At 37.9% G+C, this 21,375-nt stretch overlaps 3 protein-coding genes across 7 annotated transcripts; 1 reads left to right on the forward strand and 2 right to left on the reverse strand.

Moving 5' to 3' along the window:
* Nucleotides 1–416: 416 nt before the first annotated feature.
* Nucleotides 417–2,557, forward strand: LOC103137832 (superoxide dismutase 3). The gene is made up of 2 exons (XM_007551776.1): nt 417–577; nt 1,665–2,557. Exons 1-2 carry the CDS (start codon nt 564–566, stop codon nt 2,296–2,298), a joined length of 648 nt encoding a protein of 215 aa, XP_007551838.1. The 5' UTR covers nt 417–563; the 3' UTR covers nt 2,299–2,557.
* A 317-nt stretch (nt 2,558–2,874) lies between these two features.
* LOC103137833 (coiled-coil domain-containing protein 149) lies at nt 2,875–10,011 on the reverse strand. Of its 4 annotated transcripts, none has more exons than XM_016671438.1 (13): nt 9,798–10,011; nt 8,664–8,825; nt 8,533–8,571; nt 8,159–8,266; nt 7,917–8,033; nt 7,310–7,482; nt 7,109–7,145; nt 6,861–6,945; nt 6,608–6,755; nt 6,373–6,449; nt 6,229–6,264; nt 4,787–4,861; nt 2,875–4,688 (listed from the first exon to the last, which is right to left on the reverse strand). In XM_016671438.1, exons 1-13 carry the CDS (start codon nt 9,846–9,848, stop codon nt 4,180–4,182), a joined length of 1,617 nt encoding a protein of 538 aa, XP_016526924.1. In that variant the 5' UTR covers nt 9,849–10,011; the 3' UTR covers nt 2,875–4,179. The 4 variants fall into 4 exon arrangements, with proteins under 4 accessions (XP_016526924.1, XP_016526922.1, XP_016526923.1 ...); XM_016671436.1 differs by having other exon boundaries at nt 7,073–7,145; XM_016671437.1 differs by lacking the exon at nt 9,798–10,011 and adding an exon at nt 9,070–9,218 and having other exon boundaries at nt 7,073–7,145.
* A 977-nt stretch (nt 10,012–10,988) lies between these two features.
* LOC103137835 (leucine-rich repeat LGI family member 2-like) lies at nt 10,989–17,324 on the reverse strand. 2 transcript variants are annotated; one of them, XM_007551782.2, is made up of 8 exons: nt 16,920–17,324; nt 16,693–16,764; nt 16,470–16,541; nt 15,376–15,447; nt 15,215–15,286; nt 14,447–14,616; nt 13,343–13,507; nt 10,989–12,947 (listed from the first exon to the last, which is right to left on the reverse strand). In XM_007551782.2, exons 1-8 carry the CDS (start codon nt 17,093–17,095, stop codon nt 12,112–12,114), a joined length of 1,635 nt encoding a protein of 544 aa, XP_007551844.1. In that variant the 5' UTR covers nt 17,096–17,324; the 3' UTR covers nt 10,989–12,111. The 2 variants fall into 2 exon arrangements, with proteins under 2 accessions (XP_007551844.1, XP_016526927.1); XM_016671441.1 differs by lacking the exon at nt 16,470–16,541.
* Between the last annotated feature and the right edge of the window lie 4,051 nt (nt 17,325–21,375).

Here is a 21,375-nt window from a genome sequence, read left to right on the forward strand (position 1 = left end):
CTTTTTTTTTTTTTGGGAAAAGCGTCACGTGGCTATTGTCATGGGCTCTTAAATACCATCAAGTCTTCCTGCGGTAAAAACACGCTTTCTTACTAAAACACTACGCACATAAAAATCTGGTATTGTAATCCAGTACATATGAGTCGACAGCGCTCTAACAGCTTTCAGTTGGTTGCAAACATTATTGGTTCCTTCCTCTTTTTTTTTTTCCACTTTCTTGTTTTGAAGCAATTTTTGTTGACACACGCAAGTTGCTTGCGCAAAAGCAATAATCTACGGTAATTAAATAAATCGTGTTTTGAGTCGGTAGAGATTGAAGACAACTGTAATTATATATATTTTTCCTCTAAGAAAACATGCGTGACAGACAAAAACGCTCATGCCCCTAACCAATAAGAAAGAGAATGGGGGAGAGGCGCTCCACCCTCGGCTTGTAAACGCCCACTGACGCGCACGGACTGTTAGGAAACAGTGGCATCGTGTCTTTTTCAGAGAACCATTATATTGCAGTTCAACAGCGTAAAGAGACATTGAAGCTTGAAGTCTTGTTTTCATTGCTGACCATGCGCGTTAACAGGTAAGTATGCGGTCTTACAAGTGCGTCTTTTTGCTTACTGCATAACTACTTAAGATTTGCCTGATTAGAAACCGATTCTTATTTTTATTTATTTATTTATTTTGTCTTATAAATAATCGAAAATGTGCAACCATGCCAACACTGGGAGCTTACATAACTAGTTTCCAAAATGTAAAAAAGTTGTTGGTCAACAGCATGAAAATGAAGAGCTGAGAACAACATTTTTGGGACAAACATCACACATCTAAACATCTAAAACAGCCCCTGCATACTTTAGATGTTTTCACACGCCACGTTCAGATGACCGCACTTCAGTAAGAGCTTGTTAATCAGGCATCAATTATAATCACGTGCAGGGAAAAGGACTGAATCACTGCTTTCAAGTCGCACTTTAAAAAAAAAAAACCTCAATCTTTTTGTAAATCCCACGTTTAAATAAAAAAAAATACATCTTTGTTGACTTACAGGCTCCAAGTTTGGACATGTAAATAAAGATGTATTTTTTTTAATGTCTATATTCAAAAAGCAGTTTTTTTTGTTTTTTTGTTTTTTGCTTACTTCTTTGTAATTTGTGTCTCTGCTTCAACACAACTTAAATAATTTAATCATTAATAGGATACCATGGACTGGACTTTGTTACCCCTTCTCTCCAATCCATGTGCTTTTATAATTTAACAGATTAAAATACAATAAGCTTTTTTTAGGTTAAATACCTGTTGGTAAACCTTTGCGTATGCTTTTATTTTTAAAAACATCTTGGTTAGTGTAAAAAGTCTAAACTAAAATCTCATCAGCTTAAACTGTTAAACACAACTTATGTGGTGATCAGAGGGCCCAGTGACCCCAGTGCAAGTCAAACTGCTCAAGGGCAACAGTGGCTTGTCACTGTGTGGATGTGTGTGTGAATGACCGACGTGTCATTCACACACACATCAGCGTTTGGATGTGTGTGTGAATGACTTGTTAAGCGCTATGCAAGAAGAAGCTATTTACTAAAAAGATTTGTTGTTCAAGTTGCTGTTGTTTGTTCTGTGTTTTTTTGTTATCCATTCTTTTGAGTTGTTCTTCTAATCCTGTTATGTCCCAGGTCATCGAGTGGACTCCAAACTGCTCTGCTGGTACTGCTGGCCAGTTGTCAATGCATCTCGGTAAACACCGATACTCTCCTTCCTCCAGAGTTCTCTCAGTACAATGGCACTCTGTATGCAGCCTGCAAAGTGAGACCCAGCACTTCACTTCCTGAGGGGCTTCCCAAGGTATACGGGCAGGTGCTGTTCAAACAGGAGCAGTCTGAGGGAAAGCTTCAAGTCCTCCTTCGGCTCAATGGCTTCCCAACAGAGGACGCTCCAGAACCCAGAGCCGTGCACATCCATCAGTACGGAGACCTGAGCCGGGGATGCGACTCAACCGGTGGCCACTACAACCCGTTTAGTGTGAACCATCCTAAACACCCAGGAGACTTTGGCAACTTCGTCTCACAGGAAGGACAAATCAGTGAGCTGATTGAATCAGAGGCCACCCTGTTTGGAGGCCTGTCTGCGCTCGGAAGAGCAGTGGTGATCCATGAGAAGAGAGACGACCTGGGGCTCGGCGGAGACATCGGGAGCCTGCTCCACGGGAACGCAGGCCGCAGGCTTGCCTGCTGCGTTATCGGGATGTCCTCCTCCAGCGTCTGGAATATGCAACATGAGCGTTTCGCAAGGCGGCTCAGGAGGAATTAGGCTCACAAGACAGGATTGTTGTTTGACACAGAATTTATCCAAGTGTTGAGTAGTTGGGAGGATAAATTCATGGTTTACTAAGAATCCAATTTTAAGCCAAACATGCCATAAATAGTACAGTTTATATGTGAACTTTTGTTTACCTTTACTTGAACATTAATCACTTTACTCCTCCTCCTGAAATTTACTCTAATTACCTGGATAGTAACTATCATGTTTTGTAACATATTAAAAAGAATCAATCCAATCAATATAAAAACTGAGTATTGAGTCTGTTACAAACTGTCATAATCTGGCCCTTGTGTGTATGCATTTTTTTTTGTTTTAAACAGACTTACATTTAGCAGATGTTTAACAATCCAAAGATTCATGAAATGGTATTTAGTCTGTCCTCCACACAAGTTTATCACATGTGTATGCACATTGTGCTTTTCATGTCAAATGCTATTCTCACAAATTAACCTATAAAGCAATTCTATTCTTTATGATAAATTATGATGGAAGGTGTTATGTTTTTATTGTGCAATAAGGTGCTTCTGTAAAAAGAGCAAAATTATTTAACAGCACAGAGTCAAGTAATGCTTACACAGACGTAAATTTATTGGGAGCCATGGCAATGAACTAAAAAGCCACACCGATTAGTGTAAATTAAAAAGTGCATTAATTCACTAATAAACATACTTGTATTTAAACAAGTCACTGGTGGGGGAAAAAATAAAATAAAATGGCATTTGAGCATTACCAAGTCTTCATTACAATTACATGCAAGAGCTTGAGAATAAGACTGAGCTTTTAGGTATAGAAAACAATCCAGGTGGGTTTAGCTTGAAAGAATCAAGAGGTGGAAACTCTCCTCACACAGTGATGGATCCGTGATGCTGTGGGCCTGGTACTTTTTTTTTTTTAAAGCCTTGGAAATTTTGCTACAAGTGCATAACATTAAGACCCCATTGGAATAACATTCAACACAATTCTTTGCTAGAAAACTGCTAGAAAGATGATCTGAAACATGCTCAAAATCAACACACAGCTGCAAAACCAGACAAAATCTGTCTTCTGCTACGGACATCGCAGTCCACAAACGTATCAAAAACCTGCGGGGTGAGCTAAATAAGGGGTTGAAGATCTGAAAAAATTGTGCAAATTGTGCAAAGACAAATTGTCAAACAACCGTTTCACTATACTCCAACCTTGTGAAAAGATGTATAAGACTGTGTGCCGTTTTAGAAAAAGGCAGTTGTGCAATGTATTGACAACATGAGTGCTAACATTAGGCTACCAGTGATTCAGTTAAAAAAAAAAAAAAAATCTTAAAATTGCTTTAATTTTCCCACACAATAAATGTACCCATTTGGTATTTTAGAAATTATATTAGAGTGATAAAAGGTGAATTTATTTTAAGATGTCTTTAAAAAGTTGGTCAGCACTGTCTCTATTTCAATAGTTTCAGAGATGGCAGCATCTATAGGAAATGTGTTCCTAACACAAAATTATCAACATGATTAAAAAACAAAATCTGAGTGAGTTTTATATCACCACATGCACATTCCTTCACTGTGAACTAGTTTCAGAGCAACTGTTTTGTAGATTAAAACTTTTAAGCAGAGTCCACTCTGTGCTTTGCCTTACTACAAATAGTTTTTCCATGTTTATGTAATGTTTCTTCATAGATGGGAATAAAATCCCTACAGCCAGCAGTAGGCGCTGTTATAGCAGCAGTTTAAAACGGGATGCTCAGTAATCACACACAGATGTATGGCTCAGCAGACCTGCGATCAGGATGTGCAAAACGTGGGGGATAAGAGACCCACCAGAGATCTCACCAAAGTAAGAACAGCTGACCAAGTTACAAAACCTGATTTTGATCCACAGGATCTTTTCCTAAACGCTACGAGACAAGAGAGCATCTCCCGGGAGACTGTGCGCATCGTCACTGTCGCACACGTGGGCCTCCTGATCTGACTGGATGTCCCTCTGCTGCCTATCAATGTTATTGATTTCATTGTTCACGTCAGACTCTGTTTCGACCGTTTCTATCCCCCAGTTGCGTTCTTCTGACTCATCGTCTCCTCCTGTGATTGGTTCAGATCTCTCTGACCGTTGACTGAGACTAGATGGTGGGTGGGGTTCGCTCAGGCAGGCCGCTTCAGGACCGCAGTCACTCAGTAATGGAGCAGTGCAAGCCGTCGTCTGTGATCCGGCGTGTTTATGACAGTCTTCGTTGTTTGCTGCTTCTGCTTGAGGGCTTGCTGGTTCTTCCTCTGGCAGCTGCTCCGAAAGGTTGAGATGAGATGTTTCCAGGCTGGTAGACGTTTGTGCGTCTTCTTGAGAATCTGACCCAGCCGGAGTTGCACAGACTTGGTTTGGGACGCTTGCAGAAACACCGACACCTTCAGACACAAACACACAAACAAAAATGGTAATGTTTCTGTGATACAGTTTCATTACAGGCAATTAAAGCTGATAAGTGCATCATCTAAATATTTACCTTCCTGTTGGGGAGGATCAAGTGATTCGACTTGTTCAGGTAAATGTGTGTTCAGGATGATAGCATCTTTTCCTCCTATTACCACAAAATATTATGTAAAGTTAGTTTTTATAATATTTCGAGTTTACGTAGCATTATTCGTAAGTCTATATTAGGAGCTGCAGTTTTGGTGTAATTGCAAAACAGCTACAAAGGCTGTATCATGAAAACAATGTCTAGCAAATAAAAGGGCAACAAAACACAGTTCTCGCCCAGAGCCAAAAACACATATATTAAAAAAACCAAAACACACACACCCAAAATGGCCCAGACAACATTTTTTTTGTCTGAATTGTTGCTTGGTATATCAAGAAAGTTGCTGAATTGGCAATAATGGGGTAGCTGTTGTTAACTGTAAACTTGCAAACATGACCTGGTCGTCCGGTTTATCAGTCAAACCTTTCTCATGGGAGAAAAGAAAAGCACGGCAGTTAATTTTTAGACCTTTGCTGAGGTTGATAACATCGGTGGATAAGATCGGCTTCACATGTAAAAATTGGCCGATCACCGAGCTCCCAAAATTAAGGAAATTGGCAGCGATAAATTGGCTGGTAGATAAATCGGTGCACCCCCGCTAGCAAACAAATTAAAACATGTTAGAGAAGCAAGAGTCAATAATAGGGCTGTAACAGCACATGTATCAAGTAACTCGGGTGGTAAATCACAGTTCAATGTAGGTCTGATTCAACAGCAAAAACAGTAATGTTGAATATTTGATTCAATCCACTTATTATGAGAGGAGACTAAAAGGTAACAGACTTTGATAAAAAGTTGGATTAAAAACTATGTTTATATAATAAGTGTTACTTCAGGTGAGATGGCTTATTTCTTTTGGAAAATAAAAATGAATGCATTAAAAAATGGCTAAGAAATATTTAATCACCAAGGGGAAAACCTCGACTTTTAGTGCATTTAACAGCATTTATTAGATTTGCTTCAGGTTTGTGACCCTTCTGGCTTTCCATAGGTCCACTGTTCATTCTCCCATATACATCACCTGGAACACAAAATGCTGATCATTTAAAAAGTCTTTATGCTCCTGCCAACATCAACAGCTGTGTTTACAATGCTTTGGTGTGGAAAGCTTTAGAAAGTTTAAAGTTGATCTGGTAACTAACCCCCAGATCAACTTTTTTTTTCTTTTTTGCTGTTGTTGATAAACTGTGTAAATAGCCCATTAAGGGTTGCATCTTTAAATTTCTCAGCAAATTTGAGCAAATTTTCATATAAATCTGTTCAGTGTATCTCTAGAGTACAAATAAAATAACCTCACCTCACCTGTTTTACAAATATACATGTACTGTTACACCTTGAATAAATGCTTGTAGACATAAGAAGTAATGCAAGAACCATTAAATTTAAACTTGGGTGAAATAAAATGTGTTGCTATTAGAAGAGCATACTTCCAAATACTCCAAGAGATACATTATAAGTCAGGCCTCCAGGCAGCAAAGAGAAAAAGAGCATGAGGAGAGGAAATTATTATTCACTTTACTGGTTAGTGACATAAATGTCTGACTTATCTAAACCAAGATTTGTTTATCCACCTGGAAGACTCCACAATCCAGAAATTTCAAGAGTTTTGAGTTTTTTCTCCAGCTCTGCCACTCGGTTTCCAAGAATCCTAATCAGAACGGAGGAAAAAAAAAGAACAAAACAAAACACAATCATCAAGTTCACTGACAAAAAAAAGAACAAAAAAAACAACATTTGTGCTAATGTCAGATCCACAAATTTAAAGAGTAAACAATGGGACGTGAAAAAGAGCAACAATTTCAGTACTTGTTGATTTGGCGTTGGTGCTGGATGACCATGTTCTTCTCGTGGATCGTTTCCAGTAGAGCCGTCGCCAGAGACTTGAGGTCTGAGATAGACTGAGGAGTCACTGGCAAGCTGCAGCCATTTTCCTCAGATAGCAAGAGCTCCTTCACTGCAATCCACAGCCCACCAGTTACGGCTCATGACAAGGGCCATTCATCACAAGACAAGGCTAATCAAGATTTAGAAACAAATCTATTTACGAGAGATTCCTGACCTTGTTTAGCAGAAAGAACCCCAGTCAGAGCGCTGCTGTTGGGTTTGCCGCTCATTTTAGAGTTCTTCCTGCTCTCCAGGGCGCTCTGAAATTCATCATCAAGAATAAAGTTTGGACTGAATAAATTAAATGTAAAAAAAAAAAAGTTGTGTTTTAACAGAATGTAAAAGAAGAGCAAAATAGAAAAGAAAAAATAAAGTAATTGCGGCTACCTTGTATTTCACCAAGTTTCCTTTAAGCAGGTTTACCTCTTCTTGAAGTTGACTGAATCGCTCATGCAAGTACCTGTAAAAATGTAAATCTTCTGTAAGGATATGAGATGGCCAATAAAAAAAGCAAAAAAAAAAAAAAAAAAGAGAGAGAGCATATTTCTAACTGAATCGATAAAATATTGATTATAAGGAGTTACACATTGAGTCCATTAAAATGGTTTTTAAAAATCGCCCCACCTGTTCTCCATGCACAGAGCGTCTATGTCCAGGAATCGGCTCTCGTCGTTCCCCATGATGTGGTTCATTTCTACGTTGAGCCGGTGAGCCTTCTGCTGGAACACGTCCCGCTCGGCTCGCACGTCCTGGAGCTCGTCCGTCAGCGACTTCACGCTGTGCACCAGCACCTCGTTCTGCAAGAAAAAAATTCAACGATAAAATATGCTGTAATAATAAACAATAACGTAAAATAAAAAATAAAAAAAATGACTGAATAAATATTTAGTTAATAAAATAAAAAGTAAAAGTACAACCATAAATAAAGTAACATAGCCTGAGTTTCATTTTAAGCAGATACGGTTCGTGTAAGCTCAAAAACAGATCATAGCAGAACAGTTTCCTAAAACTAGACAGAATGTTCAACTTCCACTTACAAGTGAAGCAAAAAAAACATACATTCAGTTCTGCCGTGGTAAGCACACTGCCGACATTCAGTCGTTGAAACGGTACAGCTTTCCTGCCTTTAGATTTGCTAAAACAGCACAAACTATAAAAAGGTGCGGGCTGATTAAATGACGGCAAAGCTGTTGGAGAATATCCTGCTAAGGAGTCTAAACCACGCAGTCACCTGTTCCCTCGCTTGCTCCAGCTGTTTCACAAGATCCTCTCTCTCGTGTGCTGGAAAATGTCGAGCTCCGACCTCCTCATCCCCCAGCCTCTGCTTGGTGATGGTCATCCGCAGAAGCTGCAGGAAGACAGCAAAGGAGCTCTAAAGGTTTTATGTTGTGGTTAGACTCATTGTTTTCCTCCAATCAACTTCTCAGCTAATCCCTCACATTTTGCTGCGTACTGATGTGACGAAAGTCGTACCTTGTTGTCACCCTGAGCTTCCAGCAGTCGCTGTTTGAGCTCCTTCATCTCCTCAGAAAGCTGACTGTTTCGTTCTCTGGAGTCTCTCAGCAGCTGAGCTAAATTCACCTGAGTGGCAAAAAGCACAAATAATCACATGTAACGAAGAGCTGGGAATTCTGTATTGTTATTGTATTAGTTGCTCCCCCTGAGAGGGCCTGAGTCAGCAGGCTTCTCCTCCGTCATCAATACCGTCTCATTTGGTCCTTAAACAGCCACTATGTCAGCGAAGACGCATGCTGCGTGCGCAGATTATTCTGCTGAATGTCTGTGGTGTCACTGGAAACTTAAAGCACGGTTTGAGCAAACAATATAATCAGGATGAAATCACTCACTTGGTTCCTTTTGTCAGGTGGCAGAGAGAGATCCCCATCCTGTTTGTTGTAAAAGTAGAGTACAGAATGTAAACACTGATTCTATCCTCTGTTCTGCTCCCTTATAAGAAATCTTTTAAACTTCAGCTTACAATGAGTTCTCTGTACTTCTTTTTGAGCCCCTGGTGTCGCTCCCGGAGCTGGTTGGCCATCAGTTTGTACTGATCCCTCTCCTGCTGACAGGTATCCAACTCCTTAGACAGTATCAGAAGAGCTTCCTTTTTACTGTCCAGCTTACGCTTACAAACCAGGAACTGCACAGAAGGAAGACGTAGCGTGACATTAGTTTTCGGTAACAAAGCATCCTGAAAGTCACAGTCTCTGAATCCATGAAGTAAACATTTATTAGAACCCTAACCCTACAGAACACAGGCAGATCAAAGAGAAAGTTTTAGAGAAGTTGGGTTATAAAACAACATCGCAATCAAAAAATAACTCTTACAGCGCATTGTTCAATAGTTAAAAAATGGAAAGAATATGACATAACTCCAAACCTACCAAGTCATGACCTTGATGCATTAAACATCGGGAAAGCTAACACTGCAAATCCCCCTGAACACACCGTCTCCAGTGAAACATGTTAGTGGCGGCATCAAGACTGTGGGGTTGCTTTTATTAAGCACCGACAGCAACACTGTTCAAAGATGATGGTGAGATTGAAGGAGCCATCACAAATCCAGGGCACTGTGTGTGTGGAGTAAGTTGAAATTGCTTATCTGACTAAAAAGAATGATGGAGAAAAATGTCTTTTTCTAGCGGGTAAAGACATACCTTTAAGTATTTACAGCTGTAAATTGCAGCACAAAGTGGTTCTGCAAAAAAATTGATTCAAAGCCACTGAATACATTTCAGCACTACTTTAAAAAAAATTAACACAATGAATCATTGCTCTTCCACTAAACAAATAGCGTTTGTTTCCCCATAAGTTTGTAACGTGAACAAATATTGAAAAGTCATACTTGTACTCGTGTACTGCACTGTACCAGTCAGTGAAGCCACAAGGAAATAAACAAGTATTTCCTCATACTAGAACAGCTTCAGAGAGACTGCAGCAGCAGAGATTTTTACACATCATGCTAAACTGAATTATATTTTATAGCTGCCCGTGACATGAATACTGTTAGTTTTAGTTTAAATAAAGTGACCTTACTGTGTGTTGCTGGACATTTATTCCACCCTAATGGGATGCATTAGTGGACATTTCCACGCTCTCTCCTCAGTCTCACCTCATTAACCAGCCCCTGCCAGTCGCTTTCGCTCCTCCTGGACGGATCCATCTCACCTTTCGATTCAACCGATTAAAGTTGACCAAAAATCCGCCTGAGTTTCAGCTTTGCATCACTGCGTCAGTTCGGCACAGTTCAGAGACATCTCGCATTATCAAATTGGATTAGCTGATGGAGGACGTGAACTGCATCACTTCCGCTAAGGCCTCAGCGTCACTTTTGCGTCATGGTGCATTCACGAGCGCTGTTAAATTAAGCCACGCCATGTAATATCTGGCTGAGTCAAACTGTTGCATTACTTTTCAAATAGGATTTAGGCATAATGTTTTGACACTGGGGCGTAAAACATTTCCAGAGATGTCAAAAGTACTCACCTTCTCTACTAAAGTATGAAACAATATTCTACTAAAAGCAAAGTACAGGCTAATATGGAAGCCAGTTTCCGCCACTCTGGTAAAAAATAAAATAAAATTAATTATCTCATTATTTTGAGATACTATCTCGTTATAGTGTGATGATTTATTTAAATTTTTTAACAGAGTTGCAGAAACGGGCTTCCATAGATTAAACTGTTTTACTAAAGTAAATGTAAAAATGTAAAACATTTTGAAATGTACTTAAGCACAAAAAGTATAAAGTAATTTTCATCTTCTAGAATACAAAATTACTTTCAATACATGCAAAATACTTAAAAAGTTCTAGTCATATAAAAAAAATATTATTTTTTTCTTTTGTTGACAAAATAAAGAAAAGTGTATTTCAGAAAGCTTTATTGTACATTTTTAATAAACAATTTATGATATTTATGATATTACTTAAAGTTTGATCAAAAGACCCAAAATTTATGGAGAGTGAATGGTTTCAATAAATCGATGACACTTTAAATAGTTATTTCACAAGTGTCATTTGGCACTTTCCACTCTCCACAAGTCAGGACATACTGAAGTAACAATATTTTGAAAATTTATATTTTTCTTTTTTCTTAAAAGCCAGTTCATCCCTAATATAGCTTTAGGGATAAAAACTATTTGAGGGAGTTATATACATTTCCACTGTTTCTCTAAATTATTATAAAACTGTATTAGAGGTAAACCGGGTAGTAAAAATGCCGTCTCTCTTTCCTGTGAGATAGCAGGAAAGTACATTTGTGAATTTAAATAGAAGACACAACAAAACACATTTTATTCCATCTAGTTTGGTCAAACAATTTTTAATGCAGTTCCTCAATTCATTTTTACACTAACCTAGTTGTAGGTATGTTAAAGTTTCTAATGACTGCTTTAGGGTTAGTAGAAAGGAAAAAATATATAAACATAACCACAGAGTCAGATAAAGTAGCTGTGGGAAGGAAAATATTGTTTTTTTTTTTTTTGTTTTTTTGTTACCTAGACAAAGCTCTGGACAATAATACAAAAACATATTGCTTATAGGGGTTAACATTATATAGCTTTCATCTGTCAGACAGTCAGTCCTACACCATAGCATGATTTGTGTGGCCAGATCTGTGCAGCAGGTGAAAATTATAGAAACAATTCTCCATTCAGCAAAGAAATTGGTCACACATTAGAGGAATAATGAAAATTTCTTCCTCACAATTTCTGAAGTTATAGCAGCACTCAACTTCTTATTTTTATTTATACTTTGCATAGATAACAACAAATCATATATATTTCTTGCTGTCAATCAGGCACTGGGTTGCAAAAGCTTTTTATGATTATAAACTTAAGCTCGTGCGAGTTACCTACTGCATTCAGTTTGTTATTGATCAAGAAAAACATCCTCACATTCAGTCATATCAGTGAAATCTGAAGTGATTCTGTTACCTGAACATAAACAGTTTCTGAACTCTCTTCCCTGATGAGTAATGGACTACAATCAGCTCAAATGTCTTGTGTTTGACTATTGGATTTGTTGGATTTTGATCCCATAACGAATCATGTGCTACACAAATAATATGTTGTCTACATAATCCTGAATTGATTGGCCAAGTCATAGTTTCCAAAGGCTGTTTGCCAGAACTGACACTCTCTGGCTCAGCTCTATTTTGTTTGCTAGGATTATTATAAAAGCCAACCCATAATAAGAATCTGCTTTGCCGTAACATTATCTTCATGCACCTTAATTTCCAAGATTGCTGTTGCTTCGTCCATTATGCCAAAATCTCTTGAGTTTTGTCTGATTTGCAGAACCATCCTGACAATTTTCATGGTGAACAAACCCATAAATCTGATTGCATAAGTAAGGTTATACAGCATGTAAAACTCTTTTGTAAGTGTTCACACCATTTCAGTTTAAGAGACTCTTCTTTGGTCTTTTACAAACTCAGGTCTACAAACACATGCTCAAAGACCATGGATTTTCCCTTCAGGCTGGAGGAGAAGATGAAACTCCTGCGATCAGTGGTCACAACAGTAAACGAACGGGGTGACTGCACGTAAATATCCTTGAACTTATGAAATGTTTTCGTCTCAGTGTCCCACAGGTGTATCTGCGTGAACGAGTAATCGCTGCCGAGAGCTAAGTAATGTCTATCTGCAAAGGTAAAAGGTTGGAGGATCATTGCTCCTCTAGAGGGAAGTGCCTGCACCTCAGTAAACTGCTTATTGACCCACTTAATGACTTTGGAGTCACCGATGTAGCAAGCTAGGGCCAAGAACAGCTCCCCCTCCACTCGAAATGCTTTGACTGATACTACATCGTCAACGTTTGGGATGTCACTGTGAAGGATGAACTTAAGGGTGCTTTTGTTCCACAGGTAGATGACAGGTGACTGGGAGCGGCTTGCTAAAACTAGATAGAACTTCCCATCCACCTCAACAATCTCAGCATCTGTATCACGAAACCATTCATGGAGGAACTGGTAGGAATAGAAACCGGTCTCGTTGCGGTCTGGCAGGTCAGTCCACTTGTAGAGAGTAGACATGCCTGCCTTGGAACTGTCCACAATCAGAAAATACCAGTTCCCGTCCATCTGAAAGACCTCCATGTCATTTGGCTTTGAGATGTTGAAGACCTCAATGGTTTGGAACTTGGTGAACTTGTTTTGCTGCTCATCAAACTTGTAAATGTGGGAGCCTCCAAAGAGCTGAGTGACGATTATCAGGACGTGGTTTTCTATCAGAAAGGACTTGCATCCGACAACAGATTTACCTGTAAAGAGAAAAAAGGTTGTCAGTTTTAAATACCACTCCCAGTGTAACATGTTGCTTAGCCATGTACAAGCTTACGACAAGCGTAAGTTTGTGAAAACTCCCAGATATCATTTCAGCAAGATAATTATATAGTGTGATATGTGATATAGTAAAAAAAACAAAGCTCTCAATGTTCTTCATGATGCATTCTCCAGAACGATCCTCAGTTGTTGGGAACGCATGTCACAAAATCTTTAGAACTGAACTGAGCAGCCTTGATGAAACCGACCCGGAAATCTCATTTAACTCAAAGGGCCATGATTTTGATTACACAGGACAATGGCAATATTTGCATACAAAATGGCATCAAACCACTCTAGTTTTCTGCTGCCATAGTCCTAGTCCATAGCTTACCTGTAATGTTGTCAAATTTTCTGAAATTCATTTCGATATGATCCCACTCCATGATCACACAGCTGTTGGAGTTAGGGGCAGCCAAGGCCACAAAGATGTCCTCTTTAAATGAAAAAATGTCTGCCGACATGGACTGAATAGGAATAGACTGATGACGCACAAAATCTGGCAAAAAAAAAGACAAAAAGAAGAGTTTTTGAATCAAGGAACTGTTTAAACAGCAATTCGAGTAGTGGTAACCTTTATCTTTGGAGGACTACAGCTATCAAATTCAGCAGAAAGAGCCATAGATGCACTTCTGATACACTGATAGTATAAATGATTACAATTCTACAGTAAAAAGACAGAAACCTGCTTTAAATTGTTTTTTTAGTTTTTTTTGGCTTTAGATTTAGCCCTATACATAGCATAAGTTATTTCAGCACATTCTCTAGCAAAGGCTTAACCCACACATACTTTATGGGAGGGGTACATTAAAGTGCATCATTCATTATTTATAAAAACTCTTTTAGCAATTATCTGGATCAGTTGTGTTTTTCTGCCTGCATGCCATGTTCAGTGTATACCTGCTGTAATTCTTTTTTTTTTCTTTTTGGATGAACACTAACTACACATAACTGTAACAACATGGCAAAGAGCTATGTTTAAAATAACTGGTAATAGTTCATAGCGCCACCATCAAAACACATATTGTTTAATAACTTTGCCTGGCTTCTGGAAAATAATGTTTTTAGGGAATATCAGTGAATCATTTGGACACCATAGCTGGGAGCATAAAACAAGAGCATTCCAGGGAAAAGACTCATGTACTATCTGTGAAGCATGAAGGTGAAGGTGTTAAGATTTGGAGATGTTTTGCTGTGGCAGATGCTGGGCAGCTCAACATCATGGTATCCACCTTAAATCGTATTTTGTCTGAGGCTGTTTGAAGGAAATGTGCGCTGACCTTGAGTTTCTTGTTTTTATGTGTTCATCCATATTCTGTCATGTCCTGTTGAATAATTAAACCACTTAGTAGATTTTTTTATTATTGATTTTTTTTGTTCTTAACCTGAGTGCTTCCCTTTTGCTGCTGTCTTTCTCTGAAAAGTGCCATTACTGTACCTGTAGAAATGCACTCGCCCGGTGGAATAGGGAGGTCATTGAGCCGCTTGCCCTTCATGTCACTGGGGCCTGCGCAAAAGACATCTGATACGGAGGCGTTTGTGTTTTTCAGCCACATCATCAGCCATTTGTTCTCACAAGTGCACTGGAAGGAGTTGCCTCGCAGATCCCTGGTGGAAACAGGGAACAGTGAGGATCTATGGCCGATGTGACCCTGATGCTCAGAGACTTATAGATAAAATACATGTTTGAGTAATAGATGTGTACCTGTGTGTTTTACCATCTTTGCACCTCAATGACTCAGACATTTTTGCAATATTACAGGTCCAATAGCAAAACAATAAAAACTAAATTACCATCAGCAGATAACCGGTATCATAATGTCATTGTGCCATAGGACAGAAAAAAACATTAGCAAAGACTTGACAGTGAACTTGACAGATACATTACTCATCATTCAGTTTCTAGGGAATCACTATTTGAGAATCATTCAAAGACCCTCAGAAAGCCCATCCAAAAAACACCACTGCAAAAGTTTGCAAAAAATAAAAAATAAAAAATCTTGCTTCTTGGATATTAAAAAAATAAGGGATGACTCGAGACTTTGTGCTGCTTCAGTCTTGAGGGACTTAAGGAAGAACAGCATGATCAGCTTCACTTTGAAACACATTATGGAAAAAGTAGATGACTGCTTTCTCTCTCTCTGCCCCTTACACAAACACACACAGACATATACACACACTGCTGATACCACAACTGCTTACTCACAGCTCTAGCAACGAATCCAAGTCGAAGAACAGATCTCTTGGCAGAAACCGTATTTTGTTATTTGCCAGGGAGCTGCACCAAACACACAGAGGGACAATAAGTGCCTTTTTTGCCTTTTCAGTATCTTCTGTGATTTTCAGAGACAGGTGCACAGGGCTTACAGATGGGTGAGGGTTCGTAGACCTCTGAAGGCATTTTTGGTGATCGTGTCGATCTTGTTTCGTTCAATGAATCTGTGATTTAGTCACAAAAGACCAGGTGAGATATAGGTGGTAATTCAAGGGATATTATTTAATAATTAAAGCACATAATGCATACCTCTTGAGCTGCTTTTGTCATACAACAATCTTCAACGCATTTTACTTGAATTTTTATGGTCAACCAGCTCAACCAACACAAAATAGTGCATAGATGAGAAGTGAAAAATGATATAAATACTTTATCAAAATTCTGACATTCCTTATTATACAACCCCTATAAATTAATATTTGGTATAACATCCTTTCACTGCAACAACAGGTGTGAGTCTTTGGGGGTACGTCTCTTCCACCTTTGCTTGTCTAGAAATAAAATGTTGCTTGAAAAATACCTTTTGAATCTTTCTACAGATTTCAGTGATCTCTAGAAAGTTGTGAATTAACATTAACAGCCAATTTGTTTAGATTGGCATTTCTCTCTTTGCGGTGAAGGATGTTTGTTTTGAGCACAGGCAATTTCCGGTAAGATTCATAGCCTCAAACTGGCGCGTTATATGTCACGGACAAACGTTGGCAATCAGATAATATTTAAAGCCTCAACACAGTCCACACCTCCAGGAAGCATTCTCAACAGTGACTTTCTGTACAAAGCAAAACATACTCTTTCGATTTTCAAATGACATATTTGAAGCTTGGGGTACTGTTTTGTAACCCAACGCCTATCCTTCTTTGCTAATGTTCTCTAGCAAATCTCTGAAGAAAACAATCATATTAATTCTGAGATTACCACACATGGCTTGACTGCTTTAGTTAGGTGACTTATGCACTTGATTTTATTCATAGGGAAAGGGAGTAAGCAGGGATGATTAGTAATGTACACATTATTATGTTAAAACCCATATATACCATTTGTTTTAGCCATTTTAAACTAACTTGTTAACTGCTAAGAAAATAAATTCACATGTGTTTTATTGTGTCAGATTTTGAAAAACCAATGTTACTGATAAACTAAGTGAAAAATGGAAACATGCAGTGAAATGAATGTCTGAAATACTCACAAATACTCTAGATGAGACAGACCAGAGAAGGCGTCATCTTTGATTGCGGTCAAAGAATTAGAGTTGAGAAGCCTGCAAGAGATGCACAAATAAAGCGGAAACCTCCTGTCTTTGAAAGTTTGCATTTTTTTGTGCATACCCCAGTCATTAGTGGGACAACCAAACCCAGCAAAGCTACTAAGTTAAATATAATCACCAATCCTCTGCGTTTCATGGCACTTACAGCAACTGAAGGGAAGGCATGAGAGCAAACATCCCCTCTGTGATTTCCGCAACGGATCCATTAACTACGCTTCTATGGTGAAGTACAGAGAGGACATCTTAACACCAAACACAAACTAAACCAGAGCCAAGACATATTTATTTCCCACATTAAGCACAATTTATCTTATTACCTTCTCGGGCTATTTCGTTTTGACTGAAACTACTTTCCCCCGGTTGTTTACTTACAGTGAGTTGATCTCCGTCGGGATGGTCCGGGGGATCTGGGAAGCCCCGACGCAAATGAGAGTCTCCTTGGAGCAGGTGCATCCTGAAGGGCATTTAACGTTCCTTCTGGATTCCGCTGCTCCTAAAAAGCACAACAACACAAAAACAACCGCCGACCAACGCGCAGCATGTGCCATTTTGCTCCTTCAAGCTGGGAATAAAAGACTGAAGAGACGGCGGTCAGGTTTAGCCGCTGATGCGCGACATCAGTATGCAGCAGCGGCACAGAGAAAAGCCCTGACACAGACTGTTACGGCTGCAGCTGCGAGCAGGAAGGCTGCTGAGCTTTGGCGAAAATAACAATCAATGCATGATGAGTAATTATGTTTGGTTTCAGGGAAAACTGCTAATAAGATCATTTATAAAAATTAAAGAAACACACTAATAATATAATTTAAGCTGCAAGAACGTATTTCTAAAAAAAAAAAAAAGTTAAGAATATTTGTAGGGTTTCAGTACCATGCATTATAATATGTTATAAATTTGACTATTCCAGTAGTTAAACCTAATTTGATTCGTTTATTTATTTAAGACGTGTATCTTATGTCGTATTTCTGAGTCAGATTTTAATTTAACCATGCATCAGTAGTATCATGTTCATCATTTTTATTTCTGGTTTCTCGAATTTTACCTTTACTCCACAAATTTCTGAGCTGGCAGTGAAGATAAAATTCCAATCCAAACAAACCTTTGACATGTCATTTTGAAAAGTTTATTTTTAAAAATCATCTTGCATGTAAATGTGAGCTGCAAAGAGGATCAAATCATGAAAATCTCCGAGTTACTGTCCAGACTGAGTGAAGTTTAACATTAAAAATGAAACTAAAACTCTACTTATCCATTTTAAGTAGATAAACATCATATGATGTTATACAACAATACCGTACAAAGAAAATGAATTTTATTTTTAATTGCGTCAGTTTTGGTCCTTGCATTGTTTCAAAAGACAGAAAAAGTCAAGCGCTGCAGTGGAGCTATGAGTGCAGGTACATGAGCAAACCGCTAGAGGGAAGCTTTCAATAGAGATATGAGAAGAAGCAACTTGTCTTAGAAAAAAAAAAATCACTGTTCTGGTTTTATCTTTTGTAAAACAGCCTTTGTATTGTATATATTATTTTTTGTTAAATGCAGATATGTGATTTTTGTACTTTATTGATTAATTTTAGTTAGTAATCCATAATGAAATTATCTATCTTAAACACTCTTCAAAATAGGAAAGATATAAGTAAATCTATTTCTAATCACGTAAGCAGAGGTGGGCTGATATTCTGATGCCAGGATATGACAACAAGTAGCTTCTTTACACTCACCTAAATATATGGCCAATGCAAAAATGAGAATATTTAAACAGACTGGAACAGAGACAAGCAAGTTTGAATGAGTTTATTTTTCACCACACAGCAATGCAGATGGTAAAGGTGTTAAAGACATTACCAAAGCTAGAGAAGTTACTGGAGTTAGATTAGGGAAGGTTAAGTTAGGGAAGAGTGTCATCTTGAAGTCACCTATTCTCCATGACTGGGTATTTTGAGTTCTCTTTACCATTATTGTTAAAAGGTATGACTTAGTATTGCGTACCACTGCATATAATTCAATAATATTTGATCAAAAATCATTTAAGTTTGAATGAAAATTTAAACAAAGACACTTTTCTGTCTTTGTTTCTTATTGTTTTGGCTTTACTGACTTGTCACACAGCTAAATGAAGTAAAGAATACATAAAAAAATGGATGTGTATTGCACCCAAAAAATTCTGCAAAATGTTCAGCATCTGTGCATTGTTCTTAAAATGGATAATTCACAGAAAAATAAAGATATCCAATGTCCCATTAGGCGTGTTCTTCTTCTTATATATAATTTTTCTGAAGTTCAGATTATTGTTGAAGTGTTTTGTCTTTCATGATTTACACTTTATAGATAAAGGTTTTGTTTTTCAACAGTCTTAAAATTTTATATTTTATCCCTGGGACATGTTAATTAAATGTTGCAGTATCATCCACATACACAAGAATTCACATCGAGATCTTCATAAGAGAGAAAATGGCAACTGGAGCTGTCATAAATGAGGGTAGAGGAGGACTAGAGTTTATCTTGGCGCCCTACACAGTAAGGAGGAAACATATCCCATAATGCTCAATGCTGTTATAAAACTGCAGCAAATTTTGCAGAGTGGGATTATACTGCTGTGTAAAAATGCTTGTCTTTTTCTCATCTTTACCATAAGTCCCAATAAATGTGGAGGTTAATCTACAAGCAGAGTTCAAACATCCTTCTGTTAATGTCAATTGATCAATAAGCACAGGACACTACAAAGGTGGCCATGACCAGCTCTTCAGGGGGACTGGCCCCCTGTTGGCCCCTGTCTAGGATCGCCCATGTCCATACTGATGAACCTAATGTATCCTAAAGAACATAGAACTAAATGAGCTGCACAACTACCTTCCATACGTAAACTCTCATCACTGGATGGTGACAATCTAGGAAATCTTCTTGTTCTAGAATTAGCCTTTCACAATTTGCTCTATAAAACCTTGAAGGATAATATGCATGTGCGTAACCTGGACTACTTTGCAGCAGGTGCTAGAGCACTCAGTCTTCTCTATTACCCAATTAGGTGGTACGGACGGCTCAGTGACCAGAGCCAGAAAGTCACTGATGCCGATGCAAGGTACAGGAGATTTTTACATGTCATGCTAGCATGCTATGTTCGATGCTACAGTTTGTGTTGAGAACTATTGAATTACTTTATAAAAATAACAATTCTCACATTTCTGTTAGTTTCTTAACACCATAATATGATGACAGTCTTCTGATTTTCCTTCAGTATCTTTTATAATAAAATATTCTGCCAATTTTTACTTCACTTCTTTGGACTAAAAGCCTCTCTGATTTAAGAAAGTCTTTTAATTACGTCTTTCTAATAAAATAAAGCTCAAGTAGCTTTATTTTAAAGCTACTTGAGCTTTAAAATAATCATTTAAACTATTACAGTTCAACACATTTAACTAAAAATTTTACTTATGTATATATAATACTGGTGACATTATTTCTTATTTTAAAAATTAAACATAAATAAAATAAATAATAAGCCTATTAGGTACAGGAATCTGTCAAAATAGTTTTTAAAAAAAAAAGTTATTCTTGATACAAAGTCTTGTAAAGTCTTATAGTTAAAGTGTGAGACAAAACTCCAATTACTCCATTAGTTTGGCTGTTTTCCATTGAATTATTGTTTCTTTAAACTGGGTAGAATATTTATTTATTTATTTATTTATTTATTTATTTATTTATTTATTTATTTATTTATTTATTTATTCATTTGATTAGATACTATAATATTTCCAGCTATATTTGCAAGTGTTCATGCTATTTTTTTTCTCATAACAGCCATAAATGTGTATGACATTTTATGTGAAACTCGAACACAAAGTTGCCCATGGCGAAAAAAAAAACTCTGAAAATGTCAACATTTTCTACAAATAAAAATCTTAAAACCTCCATGATTTGGCGATTTTCACTGAACTAAATATTCAGTGATTTTTATTACAAACCTACTACAAATTAGTAGTTGGAGTCCACTTGTTTGTAATGTAAAAGTATAAATCAGTATAAATCCAACTGTTTTTTTTTTTTGTTGTTGTTGTTTTTTTTGTAGAAGTTTTGTCAGAGAATATTATGGAAAAAAAAACTGCTTAATAAAGGCCAAAGACCACGCAGGTCAGGGGAAAAGTTGTGAAGACGTGCAGAGCAGGGTTAGCTTATAAAACAATATCCAAAGTTATGAACCTGTCACTGTGCAGCCCATAATTTGGTACCATCTCCGCAGATGTGGGTTTTGTGATACGGTGGAAAGAAGAAAGGGAATTCTGTTTACATTTCTGCAATTAATTTATGTTGGTGGAAAGCATGTAGAGGCAGGTGATCTAGTCAGATACAATGTGTGTAGGCAGGAAAACAATGTGCATCACCTTTAGCGCCCCGTCCTAAACCATGAACAAGGCAAAAGCCAAGAAAAAAGAATTTCCTGCATCATGCAAGGGAATTGCTTATTTTCATTAGGGGCGGAGAAGCTCTTCATCTGATGAGATGTGCTGAGTTAAATAGAGGCTTCAAAATTTCCACTTCAAAATTTCTGTTCAAGAATCCATCCAAACTGGCTGAGCTTCAGCTATTTTGCAAAGAAAACATGTCATCTGAGCATCTGAGCAACACTTCCTGATTCCTACTGCCAATTCTGCGGCTTTTGCTCGTTAAACTGTCTCCGTTGGGGCAACGTATAGGCTGACTGTCGATTTTCCTAGTTCTGCGTGAAGATTTGTGAGAGCCAGTGGGGGCTGAGAGGGCTGAGCGAGGCACTCCTCATGCGCTCAGTTCCTCATGTTGATTAATGGCAGTCATGATTTAGCACCTGCTGTTT

Source organism: Poecilia formosa, unplaced genomic scaffold (assembly GCF_000485575.1).
Source record: "Poecilia formosa unplaced genomic scaffold, Poecilia_formosa-5.1.2 Scaffold44, whole genome shotgun sequence".
NCBI lineage: Eukaryota > Metazoa > Chordata > Actinopteri > Cyprinodontiformes > Poeciliidae > Poecilia > Poecilia formosa.

Excerpts from the sequence above, each read along its gene's own strand:
- LOC103137833 (XM_016671436.1), bottom strand. The coding sequence starts at position 9,848 with ATGGATCCGTCCAGGAGGAGCGAAAGCGACTGGCAGGGGCTGGTTAAT. Across the intron at positions 6,756-6,860 it reads GGTTCTTTCTGCTAAACAAG|TGAAGGAGCTCTTGCTATCT; the intron begins GTCAGGAATCTC and ends TGTGGATTGCAG. Across the intron at positions 4,689-4,786 it reads TGATCCTCCCCAACAGGAAG|GTGTCGGTGTTTCTGCAAGC; the intron begins GTAAATATTTAG and ends TTGTGTCTGAAG.
- LOC103137835 (XM_007551782.2), bottom strand. The coding sequence starts at position 17,095 with ATGGCACATGCTGCGCGTTGGTCGGCGGTTGTTTTTGTGTTGTTGTGC. Across the intron at positions 15,448-16,469 it reads CTGTCTCATCTAGAGTATTT|ATTCATTGAACGAAACAAGA; the intron begins GTGAGTATTTCA and ends ACTAAATCACAG. Across the intron at positions 15,287-15,375 it reads CTACGAACCCTCACCCATCT|CTCCCTGGCAAATAACAAAA; the intron begins GTAAGCCCTGTG and ends TGTTTGGTGCAG.